At 31.1% G+C, this 18,294-nt stretch overlaps 1 protein-coding gene across 1 annotated transcript in view; it reads right to left on the bottom strand.

The window, feature by feature from the left end:
- Positions 1–232: 232 nt before the first annotated feature.
- Positions 233–18,294, bottom strand: part of LOC114328628 (perlucin-like) — a 34,061-nt gene continuing 15,999 nt past the window's right edge. Inside the window, exons 3-5 of the mRNA XM_028277533.2 lie at positions 9,959–10,067; positions 8,055–8,367; positions 233–396 (exon numbers count right to left, since the gene is read on the bottom strand). Of these exons, the coding sequence (XP_028133334.2) occupies positions 345–396; positions 8,055–8,367; positions 9,959–10,067 (474 nt within the window). The 3' untranslated portion in view covers positions 233–344. The remainder of the gene's footprint in view (positions 397–8,054; positions 8,368–9,958; positions 10,068–18,294) is intronic.

Genomic DNA, 18,294 nt, shown 5'->3' with positions numbered 1-18,294 from the left:
ATTTGTAATTCTATCTCTCCTAATAAGGAAAAAATTGTGTTTACGGAGGAGAGAAAGACATGAATACTTTAAGGTTTTCACACAAGGTTTTTTAATGATGAAAACAATAATCTGGTTCACTAACAGACCTGCATCAAAACCATCTTTTCCAAGCCATACACTAGATTTTAGGTGCTATTTTCATTACTAGTGATAGGATAATAAAATAAACAATAAAATTAAAAGCTGAACAAAGTATTGAGTTGTTTATTTATTCTTCTAGAACTTAAATACTGTACATAATAAAATTATTGTCTTTTTTAGTTGGCGTTAGCCACAATCAAAACTTTTCACATTCCATTCATTTATTGTGCTTGAACAGAATCATTGTCGGTCTTATATTGGTTATTATTCAACCTAAAAAATACGTATTAGTATAATAATGTACAAACAAATATGATAAATAATAAAAGTGCAGAAGAAATAGAACTTCCAAAAAAATGTTGATAGAAGGAGTCTTACTAGTGGAGAATCCGATATAAGGTCGATTTTCACCGATCTGTTTAATGGATAAAAATTATTATTTTATAAAAAACAATTGGTGCCCGATCTAATTTTGTTCTGACTATAATTAATTATTATTTATTAATATTAAATATTTTTATATGTATATTGTATTTTTTATACATAAAACAAAATTTCTCCCCGGGCAGATATTATTTCAGATTTTTTTAATGATTCTAAAAAAAAAGTCTTTAATTGTTATCTTAAGTTGGTCGTTTTCGAGTTATAAACAATTTAAAACTGAAAAAATAACGAAAGATGACGATTTTCAAGGGTCAAGGACACAAGTAAAGAATCTTATTTTTGTAATCATCAAGTACCTAAATTCAAGCTCACCTTATTCTATCAGGCCTTGATAAGAATTTATGCTAGATTTTATTGTAAACTACATTTTTTTATTTATTAATGAGCAAAGCTCCTTGTGGGAAGATCGGCGATCGCTCTGAATTAAAAACTAAAAAACAATAATTTAAAATGAAATACATACGTCCAAAATACTTATCAAGGACTGATAGAATAATGTTTGAAAATTTAGGTACTACGTAATTTCAAAAATGACATGTTTTACTTATGTTTTTGAGCCCTAAGAATCGTTATCTTGTGTTCTTTTTTAGATTTAATAATTGTTTATAACTCGGAAACTATTAACCTAAGAGAAAATTACCAAACATTTTTTTTGTTTAAAAATCGGATCGATTTTTTTTTAATTTATAAAAAATCCATTTTTTAATTATTAATTAATTATAGTTGGAACAAAATTAAATCGGGTAACTCTTGTTTTTTGTAATTGTTAACATGCTAAATTACATACCCAATAATTTTCATCCATTAATAGTCCAGGAACCGAAGCTTTGCACCTCGCAATTTTTACAGAATGAATCGATTTGCTTGAAAATTTGAGAATAAGTAGTGGATAGATCAAGGATCTAAATCTATATGATGCCGAAAGGCGCTTTTACCATGGGGGTGGTTGCCACTCCATCTCGTGGGTGGACATTTTTTATTATATTTTGGCGGCAAAAGTTGATAAAAACGTTCATTCTAAGCAAAAAATGTTCCATACATTTTTTTGATAAAATTGATAGTTTTCGATTTATTCGCTATCGAAAATGTTAGTTTTATATTGAAAAAATCAATGTTTTACCAATTGTACTTATTTACGATTCATTCAATTTTTGCCGTAGAAAATTTTTTTCAAACCAAATTCTTGGGAATTAAATAACCTACAATTTCATACTGAAACATTGTTTCGTATCTCTGATGCTAATATTTCTATTCTGAAAAAAATGTCATTTTTTACCAAACTACAAAAATTTGTTATTAGCTTTTAACTCTAGTTTGTTAAAAACTAATCATTTTAAGCCACTCAAACTTCTAGAATCTAATAATAATACATAAATAAAGATTAATGAATGAGCTCAATGCACAAACACCGCTAACTTACTTTATTATGCTTCAAATTGGATTTCTCCTTTTTTTTTCCAAAAATATATTGATTTTTAACCGTAACTTTTTTATTTTTTATCATAGCAAGTTTTATAATAAAATACTTTTGTAGGTTTTTACAAGATATATAAGTATGTTATTATTAAATTCTTTAAAAATCCTCAGTCGCAAAGAGAGGTGACTTTCAAAGGGTTGGTAAAGATGGTTTTTGCATGTTATTACAAGTTTTAATTGTCAATAGTTCACTGAATTTTTACTGTAGAAAAAATTTTTGCAAACCAGACTCTTGGAAATTAAATAAGCTACAATTTCATTATTAAACATTTTTTCGTATCTGTGATGCTAGTCTTTCTATTCTGAAGAAAGCCATTTTTTTCCAAACTACAAAAATTCGTTAGTCGCTTTTAACTCCATTTTTTTAAAAACCAATCATTGTAGGCCGGTCAAACTTCTAGAACCTATTAATAATACATAAGTAAAGAAGACTGAATAAGGTCAATGGCTAGTTTTAATTAGGGTGCTGATTAGGGCGGTTGTGTCCGATCATTTTTTCGCTGAAAAAAATAGGAACTGATATTCCTTTCATTACAAGTCACTTAATTTTTGACCTAGAGACTTTTCTTTTATTTCTGGAGATATCTCTATTATAATTCATCTTTTGACTTTGAAACTACAATATTTAGCATTTGACGAAGAAGAGCTAACATATAATAAAATATAGCTCTATTACTATTGGTCTTAAAGAAAATTTAATAAAACGGTTTTGTTTCTTTTTTCAAAAGGTACATTTTTGTTAAGAAAAGTTGTTTTGATAAAACGAAAAATTTTGGAGTTATTAGCTGAAAACTTATTAAAAACATTGATTTTTCGATATAAAACTAACACTTTCGATAGCGAATAAATCGAAATCTATTAATTTTATCACAAAAATATATACAATGTTTTTTGCTTAGAATGAATGTTTTTACCAACTTTTGTGGTCAAAATATAATAAAAAATTTCCACCCGCGAGATGGGGTGGCAACCACTCCCATGGTAAAAGCGCCTTTCAGCATCATATAGATTTTGATCCTTGGACAATCCACTACTTATTCTTAAATTTTCCAACAAATCGATCCATTCTGTAAAAATTGCGAGGTTTTGTCCTATTTTAAGCTTTATTACTTGGACTATAAACAGATCGGTGCAGATCGAGCTCATATTATATCTTATACTAAGACTACAGGGAATAGAAGGGAATATTGATTTAATTTACAAATTTCACCAAATAAGAAAAAGTATATGAACATTAATAATAGTACACTAATATCCTTAATTTATAAAATCAATATAGGAACATTCTAGACAAATCGCGTTATAAGAAATAGTATACAAAGCCCTAGCAAAATTAATAGTCTAGTCTAAAGCATATATAGTATGAAGGGAAATTAATTGGAGATTTTAACAGAGCAGTGCAACATTTGATCACATTTCTATATTACAACAAGGTTATTACAGAATAATAGTTATAAAAAATTAGGAAAACAAATGTTATTTATTAATTTTAAACATGCTTATAATATCAGAAGAATGTCAAGATGCTGCCAACTTACTGCAAAATAATATAAAAATCATATAAAGAGTTTCGAGATATGGTGCTATCGTCGAATATTGATAAAACGACTCAACCGAATCATGAGAAAGAGAAATTTTACATTATGTATAAATATTTGTGTCATCTCATGAGAGAACAAAAATATACAGCGTGACAAAATATATTCATAAGATCGAAGGACGAAGAAATCCAGAATGTGTGGATGAGAAACTTACGAAAGTTGTTTGGCTGCATAAAAAACAAACTGTTTATAGAACAGCTGTAAACAAAATTACAATAGCATTATGAAATTTCTTACAGGAGAGAAACGTAAAGCATTCCAAATAAAGATAATACTAAATTAAAATAATTATTTCAATACTCGTGCTAGTTGAAAGGTGTAGTCGATTCTGATATATACATGTGTTTTATAGACTTTCAGAAGGCTTTTGACCTGGTAAAACATGATAAACTAATAAATGGTATAATTATAAACGGGCAATAAAAGGCACTACAGATGGTATAATTTTTTATAAACGGGCAATACATAAATAACCAGCGGTATGCTGATAACACGGTCATTCTGGCAGATAATGCTGAAGCACTGCAACGCCTGATGGACCGGGCAACAACAGCCTGTGGACAATTTGGAATGAAATTGAATACAATGAAGACAAAAAGATAGTCATCAGCACGCACCAAAACAAGAGTGAGGTACTATTGAAGTAATCTTGATGAAACTTGGGACCATTCACTAGAATCAACTACTTTTAATGGGAATAAGCCACAATTTTACCAAAAAAATGATTTTATTAACGTTTCGAAGCCCAAATCGGGTTTCGTTGTCAAAATACAAAATATATATATATATATATATATATATATATATATATATATATATATATATATATATATATATATATATATATATATATGTTTTGATGGAATGTATCTAAAGATATTCAACCTCTCATCTTTACCGATGAGCCCACGGAGGTTGAAGAGGGCGACACACATTTCTAAGAACTGGTGTTTGGATCTTTGATTCTATTCGAAAAATTTTTCCCAGCCAGAAATAGTGGATGTGTGAGTTATTCGTAAGGGGATTTTTCCACATTCTCTATTTCATTTGTTTATATATATATATATATATATATATATATATATATATATATATATATATATATATATATATATTTATATATATATATATATATATATATATATATATATATATATATATATATATGAACTATTTCGAATTCGTATGATGTTCCTTCTTCTACTTTTACTTTAATCTTTTGTCCATTTCTAAACTGACCATCTGTCCACTCCATACATTTTGTTTTAGTTGCGTTTATATACAGTCCCATTTTCTTCGATGCTTTTACTATTCTCTGTACCATCTCCTGTAGCTCTTTTTTTCCTCTTGCCAGTAACACCACATCATCCGCAAACGCCAAAACTTAGTGTCTTCTTTGATATATGAGTCCTTCTCTATTGATTTTCGCTTTTCGAATTATTTTTTCTAGGCATAAGTTGAAGAGTAAAGATGACAGAGGACCGCCCTCTCTTAATCCTTCGTTTACTATAAATTTTTCTGATGATTAATTGTTTATTTTGACTCTGTTTTCTGTATTCTCCAAAGTAAGATGTATCATGTTACGTAACTTTCTGCTAACTCCCAATTGCTCAAGCGCCTCTTTTAATTTCTTCCTCTTTATTCTATCGTATGCTTGTTGGAAGTCGATGAAAAGTGCTATCGTTGGTAGGTTGTGTTCATAGCTTTCTGCTTGTAATTCTCTGATTACGAATACTTGGTCCGTTGTGCTTCTCCCTCTTCTAAATCCGCACTGATATTCGCCTATTATATTTCCAGCTTCTTTTTCAAGTTTGTTTTTTATGGATTTTCCTAGGATTTTGTATACGGTATTTAGTAATGCTATTCCTCTGTAATTACTGCATTCTGTTTTGTCGCCTTTTTTATGTAATGGGCAGATAATTGCTTCCTTCCAGTCCTCTCGTATTCGTTCTTTTAACCATATATCTTTTATGATTTTGTGTATCCAATCATTCAGCAATTTTCCACCATATTTCATCATCTCTGCTGTTATGTTATCGCTTCCAGGGCATTTGTTATTTTTAAGGTTTTTAATTATTTCCTCTATTTGTTCTTTGCTGGGTGGATTATCTTATATGTCTTCTAACTGTTCATTTTCTGTCTCTGCTTCTATGGATTCACTTTGGTTTGGCTTATTCTTGCCATTTAGTAATTCGTCAAAATATTCTTTCCATCTCTCTACTATTTCTGCTTCACCGCTTATATTATCTCCAGCTCTGTTTTTAACGAATATGGGTTTTTGCTGGTATCCTCTTTTCTCGTTTCTGGCACCTTGATACAGGTTTTTTATTTCTTTATTTCTGTAGTTCTCTTCTATTTCTTTTAGCTTATTATCTAAGTGTTTTCTCTTCTTTTCTCTCAACAACCTCTTTACTTTTTGTCTTTGTTCTATATATCTATTATGCGTCTCTGTTGTTTCTTTCTTGATCATTTCCATCCTTAATGATTGTCTTAGTTCTATTTCTTTTTGGCACTCTATGTCGAACCACTCCTTCCTCTTTTTAATCTCTTGTTTATTACATTCTTTTGCTGCTTTCTTCATTACTTGCTTTATGATTTCCCAGTTGTTCTCCGTTTGTTCTTCTATTTGTATCATTTTTAGTTCTCTTTCCATTGTTTCTCCGTATGTTTCTTGCTCTTTTTTTTTGCAAACCGAATTGGTTTATTTATACATTTCTTTTCTTTTATTTTGTTTTTGTTTTCTGGTATCAGTTGCTTCATTTTGATACCCACCATGTAATGGTCGGAGTCGGCATCTGGTCCTCTGTATGTTCTAATCTTCTTGATACATTGCTGCTCTTCTTTTTCGATCAGCACGTGATCTATTTGGTTTTTGGTCTTTCTATCTGGCGATATCCATGTTTCCTTGTGTATTTCTTTTCTTTCGAAGTATGTGCTCATTATGATCATATTTTTTTCTCTTGCAAAATCTATGAGGAACTGGTATAATTATAAACGGGCAATAAAAGGCACCTCAGATGGTATAATTTTTTATAAACGGGCAATACACAAATAACCTGCGGTATGCTGATAACACGGTCATTCTGGCAGATAATGCTGAAGCACTGCAACGCCTGATGGACCAGGCAACAACAGCCTGTGGAGAATTTGAAATGAAATTGAATACAAAGAAGACAAAAAGATAGTCATCAGCACGCACCAAAACAAGAGTGAGGTACTTTTGAAGTAATCTTGATGAAACTTGGGACCATTCACTAGAATCAACTACTTTTAATGGGAATAAGTCACAATTTTACCAAAAAAATGATTTTATTAAAGTTTCGAAGCCCAAATCGGGTTTCGTTGTCAAAACACAAAATACTACTAGAGATAAGAAGAGGTCTGGAAAAGGAACGTGCAGTGTTTTACAAAATGCAAAAATGTTGAATGGGTTGCATATGTGAGTTCATTTTTAATGAAGTAAAGAAACACAGACTTACTCACAATCATTTAATTATACTTCGACGACCGGTTTCGATCTCTACAATATTCAGATCATCTTCAGGTCTGCGTTACAAGTAGTTAAATGATGCCGTTACAAGGGATGCTTTTTAAGTTCATCGATAACATGTTTAAACGTCCAGATTATGCTAATAGGATAGCTAGGTGAGGGACTGGGTAAGCGGACATGCTTCGTAGGTCAAAACACAGTGAATTGGAATGGATCCTGAAGGCAGATGTGTGGTGTGAAACAGAGACAGATGTATTACTTATGCCCTTGTAACGGCATCATTTAACTACTTGTAACGCCGACCTGAAGATGTTCTGAATATTGTAGAGATCGAAACCGGTCGTCGAAGTATAATTAAATGATTGTGAGTAAGTCTGTGTTTCTTTACTTCATTTATAATGCAAAAAGTTCGATGCAACCATCAGCTGGGTATCTCATTGAGAACCAGAATACTTAAGAATACTTAACTGCTTGTTTTCTCCGCCTTGCTCTATGGTGTTGAAGCCTGGATAATATCAGAAGCAACACTAAGAAGAATCCAAGCATTCGGACTCTGGGGTTACCGTAAAATGCTCAGAATATGCATGAGCCATACGAAAAATTTGGAAGTCTAGCGGAGGATGAATCAGGAAAGGGAGCTTATGCTTATAATAAAAGGACGAAAAACACAATATTTTGGTCACATCGTAAGAAATCACAAATACGAACTGCACCAACTCATAATAATCGAGGGCAAAATCAATAACAAAAGGGGACCAGGAAGAAGACTCAATCAACTCTTGGCTTTAAAACGTACGACAATGGACGAATATGACCGCCATCGAGCTATTCAGGGCGGCTGAAAATAAAATTAAATAGGCAAATGTATTGGCCAACTTCCTTAAGGATAAGGCACCGTAATTAAAAAAGAAAACATTTACTTTGTGTCTATGATATCGGTGATATTCTTAAGATCCATATCATGCTTTATCAAATAATCATAGAGTTTTTGGCAGTCGTGGGTCCACTTAGCTTCGCAAATAAAGTTAAATTCAGCAGTACACCCGACGTCATTCCATTTTAGTTCTTTGTCTACAAATCTCATTTCAATGCAGTACTCATTCTTAAAGGCGTTGTTGGGTTCACCAGGGCTCCAATTAAAATAAGACATGCCTCTAGCGCTGGTAAATGATATCCATCGTTCTTGGTCAGGAAGGCGAGTACCGGACATCCAATAATGTAAAGCAGGGTCACCTAAAACCAATTATTTCATTAAATCCAATTATTTCCTTAAAATTTTTGGGGTTTTGAACAGTAAATTATTACTGTATTTTTATTATCTATCGTAATATTAAATAATAAAGTATTTTAACGCACTAAATAATGCAACACTCTAGCTCTAGATTCTAGCTCAATTAGGAAACAACAAGGAACAGTTATTTACCAGCTATTTTATTACTGGAATTGAATTTTAACCATTAACCACTGACGTGCAGTATGCCAGGCCTCGCCAAAAATATATTTGATTGCAAAACTTGTTTTATAAAAGATTTCTTCGAACACCATCTGTGTACCTTCAAGTGGTCTGTAATTGTACCTCCTCCCAACTGCTGCAGTTTTAGTATGGTTTAGCCTTTCAGCTACGTTGACGTAAACTTTTCTGGCGGCATCACGTACCGCATGTCAATGTTTACGCTTCTATAGTTAAAAGTAGCTCATTCATCTTTCAATATTAGAATGGCAGCAAGTTCATTCAGTTGTTCTACTTTCAAGTACTTTCAACATTATTTTACTATTTTTTATTAACAATACTCGTTTTTTTTGTAATTCAGTTTATAGAGATTTTTGAAAAACCTGCATCATTTTTTTAATATTATGCATGCGTTCAAAATTTTCTTGAAAAAATAAAGTGTATTTTATTTGGAGCAGTATTTTATTTTACAGCAGTATTAAGAATCATTGCTTAGTTAATGTGAAAAAATACAGTGACAAGCGCGCTAATAACCGGCAAAATAACGTAAAAGGTGGAAGACATAATACATACATTGCGAAACAAAAAGAGATGAAACTAGTGGAGGTGGAAATTATCGTTATAAACGTAATAATTAACATTACATTACATAGTTTTCCACCTTAAGACGTCTGTGACAGGAGTATATAAAATTCTACTGTCACAGTGACAGTTGTCATACTCCTCTGATACGTCTAAAGTTGGGAAACTATGTAATTTAATGGTAATAATTTATACGTTTATAACGATAATTTCCACCTCCACTAGTTTCATTTCTTTTTGTTCCGCAATGTATTATGTTTTCCATGTAGGAATATAAAGTCCGCAGATATTGTGCAATAGAATTTTTTCCTTCAACTCTCATGTCTAAGAGGGTTAAACTGCTATGTCTGGTCTGCTTTGCGATGTGGATGTGAAAACTGAGAAAAATGAGAAAGGTTCAATATTTCGGTTTTATAATGAGAAGACCTAAATGTCACTAATTCTGATTCATCATTCAGGACAAAATAGAAGGACACGCTGCAGGAAACAGAGGTTTGGGTTATTGAGGTGCATAAAACTCAAAAAATTCAGATACCTATCTGGGTCAAATTCCCCAACATGGTCCTCTGCTACCTTATTTCTCTGGGCTATTATTAATATATTAATTTCTGTATGCTTATACTAAATAAGTTTAATACATTTTTTCTTTTTGAATTACAGTTGTGTTTGGAGCGGTCATTTACACCAGAACGAAATATTTGGTAAGTGCACAATAATTTATATTTACTTTAAAACATTTCTACAACTACTTGAAAACAAAAATGAAAACATTAAGCTTTAAAAAATTGTTACCTGTCTCTAAGATGGCGTCCTCAAGAAAATGCATCTCCGCCTTTGATTCAATATTTACCAAGTTCATTCCATGATATCTACAAAATTGCTCAGCATGATAGAAATTGCCCTAAAAGTTAAAATATATATATATATATATATATATATATATATATATATATATATATATATATGAAACAACAAAAGATGTAGATCTTTGAAACACACTCAGTGATCAAAAGATCCACAGGTACTGGTTTGGACGACCACTCGTACGAAAACAAACAAATGAAATAGAGAATGCGGAAAAATCCCCTTACGAACAATTCACACATCCACTACTTCGGGCTGGGAAAAGTTTTTTGAATAGAATCGAAGATCCAAACACCAGCTCTTAGAAATGTGTTTCGCCCTCTTCAAAAGTAGTGGATGTGTGAATTGTTCGTAAGGGGATTTTTCCGCATTCTCTATTTCATTTGTTTGTATATATATATATATATATATATATATATATATATATATATATATATATATATATATATATATATATATATATATATAGAATCAAATTAATTAATAGGTCATTTTTAAAAACTCTTTCAGTTTGTAACATTTTAAAAATGTTTTATCTAAATTTGGGTTGTTGGAAATTCTCGATTAAAAGCAAAATTATTTTTGTGACTAATAGTCGTGATATGAGGTCGATCAGAACCGAGCTGTTTATAAAATGATAAATTCTATATAATGACTATTCTATAAATTATCAAATGACTAATTCTACATAAGTAACTTTTGTTCTATTGAGTTTTTTCACTAAGTTAATACTTTTAGAGTTATTTGCAAGTGAATATGTTCATTTTTAACAAAAAAAAACATGTTTTTGGATGTTTTTTCGCAAATAACTCAAAAAGTAAGTATTTTATAAGTAAAGTTATAGCTTATAAAAAACTGAAAGAATGGTGTATTCATGAGGTCTGTAGACCCAGTAAAAGCAGAGTTGTAGCTAATGAAAAGTAGGTTCTTCTTCGTCAAATTCCAAATCGAATATTTCAATTTAAAATAACCCAAAAATGGAGCTCTTTTCGGGGAAATTTCATTACAACTTTTTTAAAGTGATTAAAAAAAGGTTTATTTTTGTTTTTAAAAAAAACTTCTAACATTAAAAGTAAGTGAGTTACGCTCAAAATATTGCTGGTCTTTTTTATTTTTTGTTAAAAAAATCGCAAAAATCAACCCCAAGTTACTTTACGTATGTACTGTTTATATTATCTGTAAGTTTCATTGGTTCAATGTGCTCATTTCTAAAAAAAATTGGGTTTGAAATAAAACATTTTTTTTAATTTTGAAAAAAATGGAATTTATATGGAATTAACTTAAAAATTATTAGTAATACGAAAAATCTCAAAGTGTAATAAAATGTTCGTTTTGTTTTTCTGAATATTTTTGATTTTTTGGTTTCTTGTTGGACAAAAATTGGTTATGTTATGGCTGTTCAAAATTTACCTAAACTCGTGATTAGTTACTCGTCCAAGCCATTTTAACTACAGCTTTTTCAAAAATAAGCACTTTGAACCTATGAAACTTACAGATCGTATAAATAATACACAAGCAAGGTAACTTGTCAAGTGGTAATGATAAAATTTATTTGTGATGCTAATTAGGGGGTGATTTTCGCGATTTTTTTTGCCAAAAAATAAAGGGGACCCACAATATTTTGAGCGTAACTCACTAACTTTTATTGTAAGAAGTTTCTTTTTAAAACAAAAATAAACCTTTTTAAACACTTTAAAATAGTTGAAATGAATTTTCCATGAAAAGTGCTCCGTTTTTGGGTTATTTCACTTTGAAATATTCGATTTGGAATTTGACGAAGAAAAACCTACTTTTCATTAGCTACAACTCTGCTTCTACTGGGTCTATAGACCTCATGCATACACCATTTTTTTCAATTTTTTATAAGCTATATTTTTGCTAAGAACATTTTCTCGATAAAATACTAACTTTTTGAATTATCCGTCCAAAAACATGTTTCTTTTATCGCTAAGTCAACACTTTTCTTCGAAAATCTCGAAAAGTATTGACTTAGCGAAAAAACTCTATAAAACAAAAGTTGTTTATTATTAATCATTTTATTCAATTCCGGTCTTATTTTGAATGTATATTTTTCACCTTCGAGAGGGGTATTCCCCTCCATTTTTGTAAAATGGAGAGGATGTATAATTGTAAACTTTTTCTTATATAATAATAGACAATTTTTGGGGTCAGATTGTTCTTGGATCGGGCTAATTACGTACTTTAGTATGTTAAAAATTACAAAAAAAATCGATCGCACGATCTAATTTTGTTACGACTAGAATTAATCATTAATAATTAATAATTGAAAAATGACTTGTTTTTATAAATTAAACAAAAATTTTGACCTGGTCAGATATTATTTCAGATTTTTTGGACCATTCTTAACAAAAAAGGTCTTTTGTAATTTTTCTGTTACGTTGATCGTAAGTTATAAACATTTAAAACTGAAAAAAGAACGAAAGGTGACGATTTTCAAGGCTCAAAAACACAAGTACAAACTATTATTTTTGTAATCATCAAGTACTTAAATTCAATTTTAAACCTTTTTCTATTGGGTCCCGATAAGAATTTTTGCCATGTTTTATTCTAAAATATATTTTTTAAAGCGTTAATGAGTAAAGTTTATTATGGGAAGACGGGCATTAATAAGTAAAAAACAGTGTTTCAAAATGAAAGAAGTCCAAAATATTTATCAATCAAGAACTGATAGAATAAGGTTTGAACTTGAATTTAGTTACTTCGTAATTTTTTAGCCTTGAAAATCGTTATCGTTACTTTATTTTTTCAGTTTTAAATCGTTTATAACTCGAAAACGATCAACTTTAGAGAAAAATTACAACAGAACTTTTTTGTTTAAAATGATCCAAAAAATCTGCAATAGCATCTGCAAAAGTCGAAATTTTTTGTTTGTTAAAAAAATGTTTTTTTAATTATTAATTAATTATCGTCAGAATAAAATTCCTTGTTTTCTTATAATTATTAACATACTAAATTACATATCCAATAATTTTTATCCATTAAACAGCTTGGTCCCGATCGAGCTTATATTGTATCTTAGACTATAAGAAACCTATAGACATATTTTCGTCTAATTTGATATTATTAATAAAATTGTTGGTAGTTTGGACAACCTAATAACCTATAGTTGCTGTTGACATAAATCTATACATACACATTATATTCACTCTCACTCCCTCGATATGGTCGGGATTAAATGTTGTATTAAAAAAAAATGGAGTTCGGACACTTGGTTAAAAGAAATTACCATTTTGGTTCCTATTGGTCATCATCGTTTTTTCAGCTTCTTTTCAGTGTGCCTACTTACAAAAGCGTGACAGAAAAATATAGACCTAAGCTAAAAAGTCCAAACAATTTTTTTAAGTAAAAACAATTTTTTAGATATATCTTAAAATTGAAGCCTCACAAAAACCGATTGCGATCAGTGCTATAACTCTCCTTGGGGGGTATTCCTATCTCAGCCCACTATAATCCTTTAATACTTTATGATACCCCAGGTACATTTTAAAAACCCCCCAGCTCGGCTCGAATATTAACAGGTAGGTATTAGGGTGTATTCCCATCTCGGCCCACAAATTTATCTTGGAATTATAGATTAGGGAAAATATACTGTTTGGGTATCTGCTACGCCACTGCTCATGTAGTCAAAAACAATTATTTCTAGTTGAAGATACACTAATGTCACTGTTTTTGTACTATGTTTTAAAAAGCATGTTATTCGGTCGACACCTCGTATTGTAATTAATGTATCTTTCAATTAACTACTAGTTCAGTATCCAGGAAAAATCTAAATGACATCTTTAAGTATAAATGAAATGTTTAGTCAAAGAGCAAAATTGTTATTAGTGTGTGAACGTTATAAATTTAAAGAACAAAAACGAAAATTAGCTTCAGGTGAAACAAAGTGGAGATGTGTAAAGGATAACTGCAAAGCATTCATCAAATCAATTGGAGAAAATAAGGATCGAATTACAACTAGTATAAACAATAGTCATAATCATAATCCGGAAGCAGAAAACCTATTAGAAAGACAAGTTTTAAGTCACGGCATAAAAAGAAAGGCCGAAGATGACTTATTTGAAAAACCTTCCAAATTAATTAGAAAAGAATTAAATACTGACAATAATTTAACAAATTTGAAAACAAATGATTTACATTGTGCAAAAAAAATCTGTATTACATGTTTAGGATTTCATTAGTGTCCAATCCCGTTCATCAACGTGTGGATGCATTTAGAATGTGAAGCGGTGATTACAGCCGACGATAAATGGATCTATCGGGTTGCTATCCGAAACAATTAATAATTAATGACAGAGACATTTTTTAGAATTATCTATTTTGTCTAATTTTTACTTGTAGCGTAATTAAAGAATGAAACATTCGACCTATGTTAAAATAAATATCTTCTACAGTCCACAACTAATTTCCTGCACATAAAATCTGGCCATTCGCTCCGGATTCAAGATTCAATAAATAATTACGCGACGTTCCACATCTATTGCAGATTACATGGAATACAAGTAAAGAAGTAGAACATTTTGATCTAAAGTGAGTCAGTTCCAACGTGAAAATACTCAGAACACAGTTTTCAACACATTATAAGTAGTGAGTTATTTGATACTAACAAACTTTCCCGAAAGTTTCCAATACCAGGGGGATCGAGAATAACTGGACATTTATTGGTAAATATAGGGTGTGATCTTTCCTTTTTACCCAATATTATATTGGAAAGCTTTATATTTGTTAATTATAGTATATTATTCTTCATTTGATAGCCATTTTGACATACAAATACGTCACTTAGATAATCAAAATGTCAAACTTAAAAATCTTATCAAACAACGTGGTGTAGTTATTAAAAATAAACTTTCATTGTTCGAAAAGTTTATTAAAAACACTGAACAAACAATTAACGAATTACAGGATGACCAAATACCTGATAAAACTCTATTATTTGAAATCTAAGCTCGTTTAGAACGACAAAACTCTTTATTAAACACATTTGATGACTTACAAAAGCAAATTGATCTATTGATCCAACCCGATCAACAGGGTGAACAAAGTGACGAAAGAGAGTCATTTCAAAATTCTCATTTTAAACACACATCCTTGGCCCTAGGTCTATTAATTAAATTCAGGCATACTTCTAAGCATAGTGTCTTTAATAACAAATCTTCAACTTCATATACAAAGCCACAATCGTATGGAGAATCATTTATATCTACCAACAATCATAATAAATGTTTTTTATGCAATGGTGATCATTGGATTACTAATTGTCACGATTTTCTCAAATTAAATGCAAATGATAAATTTGAAAAAGCTCAAGCTCTGAAACTTTGTACTAATTGCCTGAGAAACAATCATAAGGTAGCAAATTGTAAATCTACCTTTTGTAAAAAGTGTAATCTTAAGCATCATAGCTTATTACATTTTGAAAACTCTAATTTAAATGCTAATCAGGGAACTATATACCCACAACAATCTAATCTTAATACAGGGGATACAATTGCCTCCACACTAGAGCTCACAAATAATTCTAATATTAGCTGCAATCATGCACACATAAATAAAATGTACTTCTTTCAACTGCTTTTGCTATCTTTCAACAGATAATTTGCATGTATGCAGGGTACTTTTAGATTCAGGTAGTCAATCAAATTTTATATCTAAAAATTTGTGTGATAAACTTAAAATACCTTTGTACAATACACAAGCTAATATTTTCGGTATAAATCAAGTAACTGCTATAAAATATCGATGTACTATATCATTTTCTTCTTTATGCAGTGAGTTTAAGCATACAGTATCATGTTTGATGTTACCAAGTATCTGTAGCAAAATACCAAGTACTCCAATTGATCCTTTATTAATTCAATTGTCTCCTAATATCTCCTTAGCTGATCCAGGTTTTTATGAACCATCTGATATTGACATATTGCTAGGTGTAGAAGTATTCTACAAACTTCTCAAGGATGGTAGCATCCGATTAGGACCCAAATTGCTTTTTCTTCAAAACTCAGCTTTAGGATGGATCATTTCTGGAACTATTCCATCTCCAATAATAAACAACATATCTACAAAATGCTTTCTAACTAATACTTCTGATCTTCAATCTCAATTAATAAAATTTTGGGAAATAGAAGAACCTTTTCACAATACCAAATGTATAAATAATGAAGAAGAATACTCTGAAACATACTTCACTAAAACTACCACTAGGAATAAAGAAGGTAGATTTGTAATAAACATTCCTTTCAAAGGGGATCTTTCTTTATTACTTGGTGATTCTAAAGCCTTAGCTTTAAAAAGATTTTATGCACTAGAGCGCAGACTATTATCTAATGCTCCACTTAAAACCTTATATGACAATTTTATGAAAAACTATGAGGAATTAGGACACATGTCTAAAATCGAACCTCAAAACCAAGCAGACAAATGTTATTATCTACCTCATCATGGGGTCTTGAATGGAAAAAGTTCTACTACTAAACTGAGAGTAGTCTTTGATGGATCTGCCCCAAGTGATAATGGCATTTCTATTAACAATCTCCAGATCGTGGGGCCTAAAATACAAAATGATCTTATATCTATCCTAATTCGTTTTCGAAAACATCAAGTAGTTGTCTGCAGTGTTATTGAAAAAATGTACCGCATGGTTCTAATAAATCCAGATCAAATATGTTTTCAGCGAATATTTTGGAGACAATCAACTACTGATGAGCTCTCTGAATATAATCTAAATACTCTTACATATGGCACAGCATCGGCAAGCTTCCTTGCGATAAGAGCCTTGCAACAAGTAGCTATTGATCACAAAACAGAATATCCGCCTGCCAGTAATGCTATCTTAAATGACTTCTATGTCGATGACTTTCAATCTGGTGGAGACTCAGTAGATGATGTAAATAAATTATGCCATGAGGTAGCATCTCTACTGGAGCAGTCAGGCTTTAAATTATGCAAATGGGTATCAAACAAACCCGAATGTTTAACTGGCTTAAATCCTAAAACTGTCTGAGTATTTCTCTTGAAATTTGCCCATTCTCGAGATAATGAATTTATGCAAACTCAAATGTCCTCACTTATACTATAGTGTCGCACCTGCTTGATTAGCAATTAAAAAAACAAAGGGGTTTTCGATATTTTATTGCAAAAACTCTTCGGGATTTCATCAATCAATATTTAAAGAATATCTACGTATCTTGGCAACATTGAAATTTTTAGATAAATGTCCGATTTAGGGTTAAAATTGGGCGATTTCGCAATTTTCAAAATTTTCAATCGCTTATATAACAAAAACTATTAACTTAAGAGAAAAATCACTAAAGACGTTTTCTGTTTGGAATGATTCAAAAAACCTAAAAAAATTTGTTCGGTGCAAAAAGAATAATTTTAGGAAAAACCCCTAATCTTTCCCCTCGCCTGGCAAGGTCTTATGCTCTTTAGAATCGCCTGTCATTGTACACATTTCTTCTGAATGACTTACTCAAACACATACTTAAATTTAAACCTTACAAGAGAAAGTTTATTTTACCCCCTAAATTTGCACTTTTCGATTCACCTGGTAGATACACGTGCACCACTGAGGCCTGCCAGGTCATGGTTTTTAGCCTTGGTGTGCTATGAATTATCACTAGAAAAATTTCTAGCCTTGTCAGCAGAACGGAGGCGAAAGAATGAGACTGTCAAACACTAGAATTGGAACCTGAAATGTTCAGAGTATGTTTCAGCCTGGTAAGATGCACAATATTATTAAAGAAATGAACAGGTTGAATATTGATGTACTGGGTATCAGTGAAGCCAGGTGGCCCAACTCAACAAATGAAGCCACAATATATTATTCCGGTGGCGAGGACACTCAACATCGACACGGCGTGGCAGTCATAGTTAATAAAAAATCTAATAGAGAAGTAGAAGGCTTTTTCCCTATCTCAGAAAGAGTAATGGCATTAAAGTTAGTGACACCTCACGCCAAATTGAACTTGATACAAGTGTATGCTCGTACGGCGAATGCCTACGAAGAAGAGGTTGAGTTGTTTTATCGGGATATCGAAGAGGCACTGAAAATAACGAAAACTAGAGAAATAACGATAGTCCTAGGTGATCTCAACACAAAGATTGGAAGGGGGCAAAGCGGAAGGTGTGTAGGAAATTATGGTCTGGGAAATCGTAACGAGAGAGGAGATCATCTAATACAATTTTGCCAAGAGCAGAATTTGATTATTACAAACACATTTTTCAAGCTACCAAACAGACGACTC

The sequence above is a fragment of the Diabrotica virgifera genome, chromosome 7, assembly GCF_917563875.1.
Source record: "Diabrotica virgifera virgifera chromosome 7, PGI_DIABVI_V3a".
Lineage (NCBI taxonomy): Eukaryota > Metazoa > Arthropoda > Insecta > Coleoptera > Chrysomelidae > Diabrotica > Diabrotica virgifera.
The sequence above is the reverse complement of the archived record's forward strand: the minus strand, read 5'-3'. Positions and strand labels throughout refer to the sequence as shown.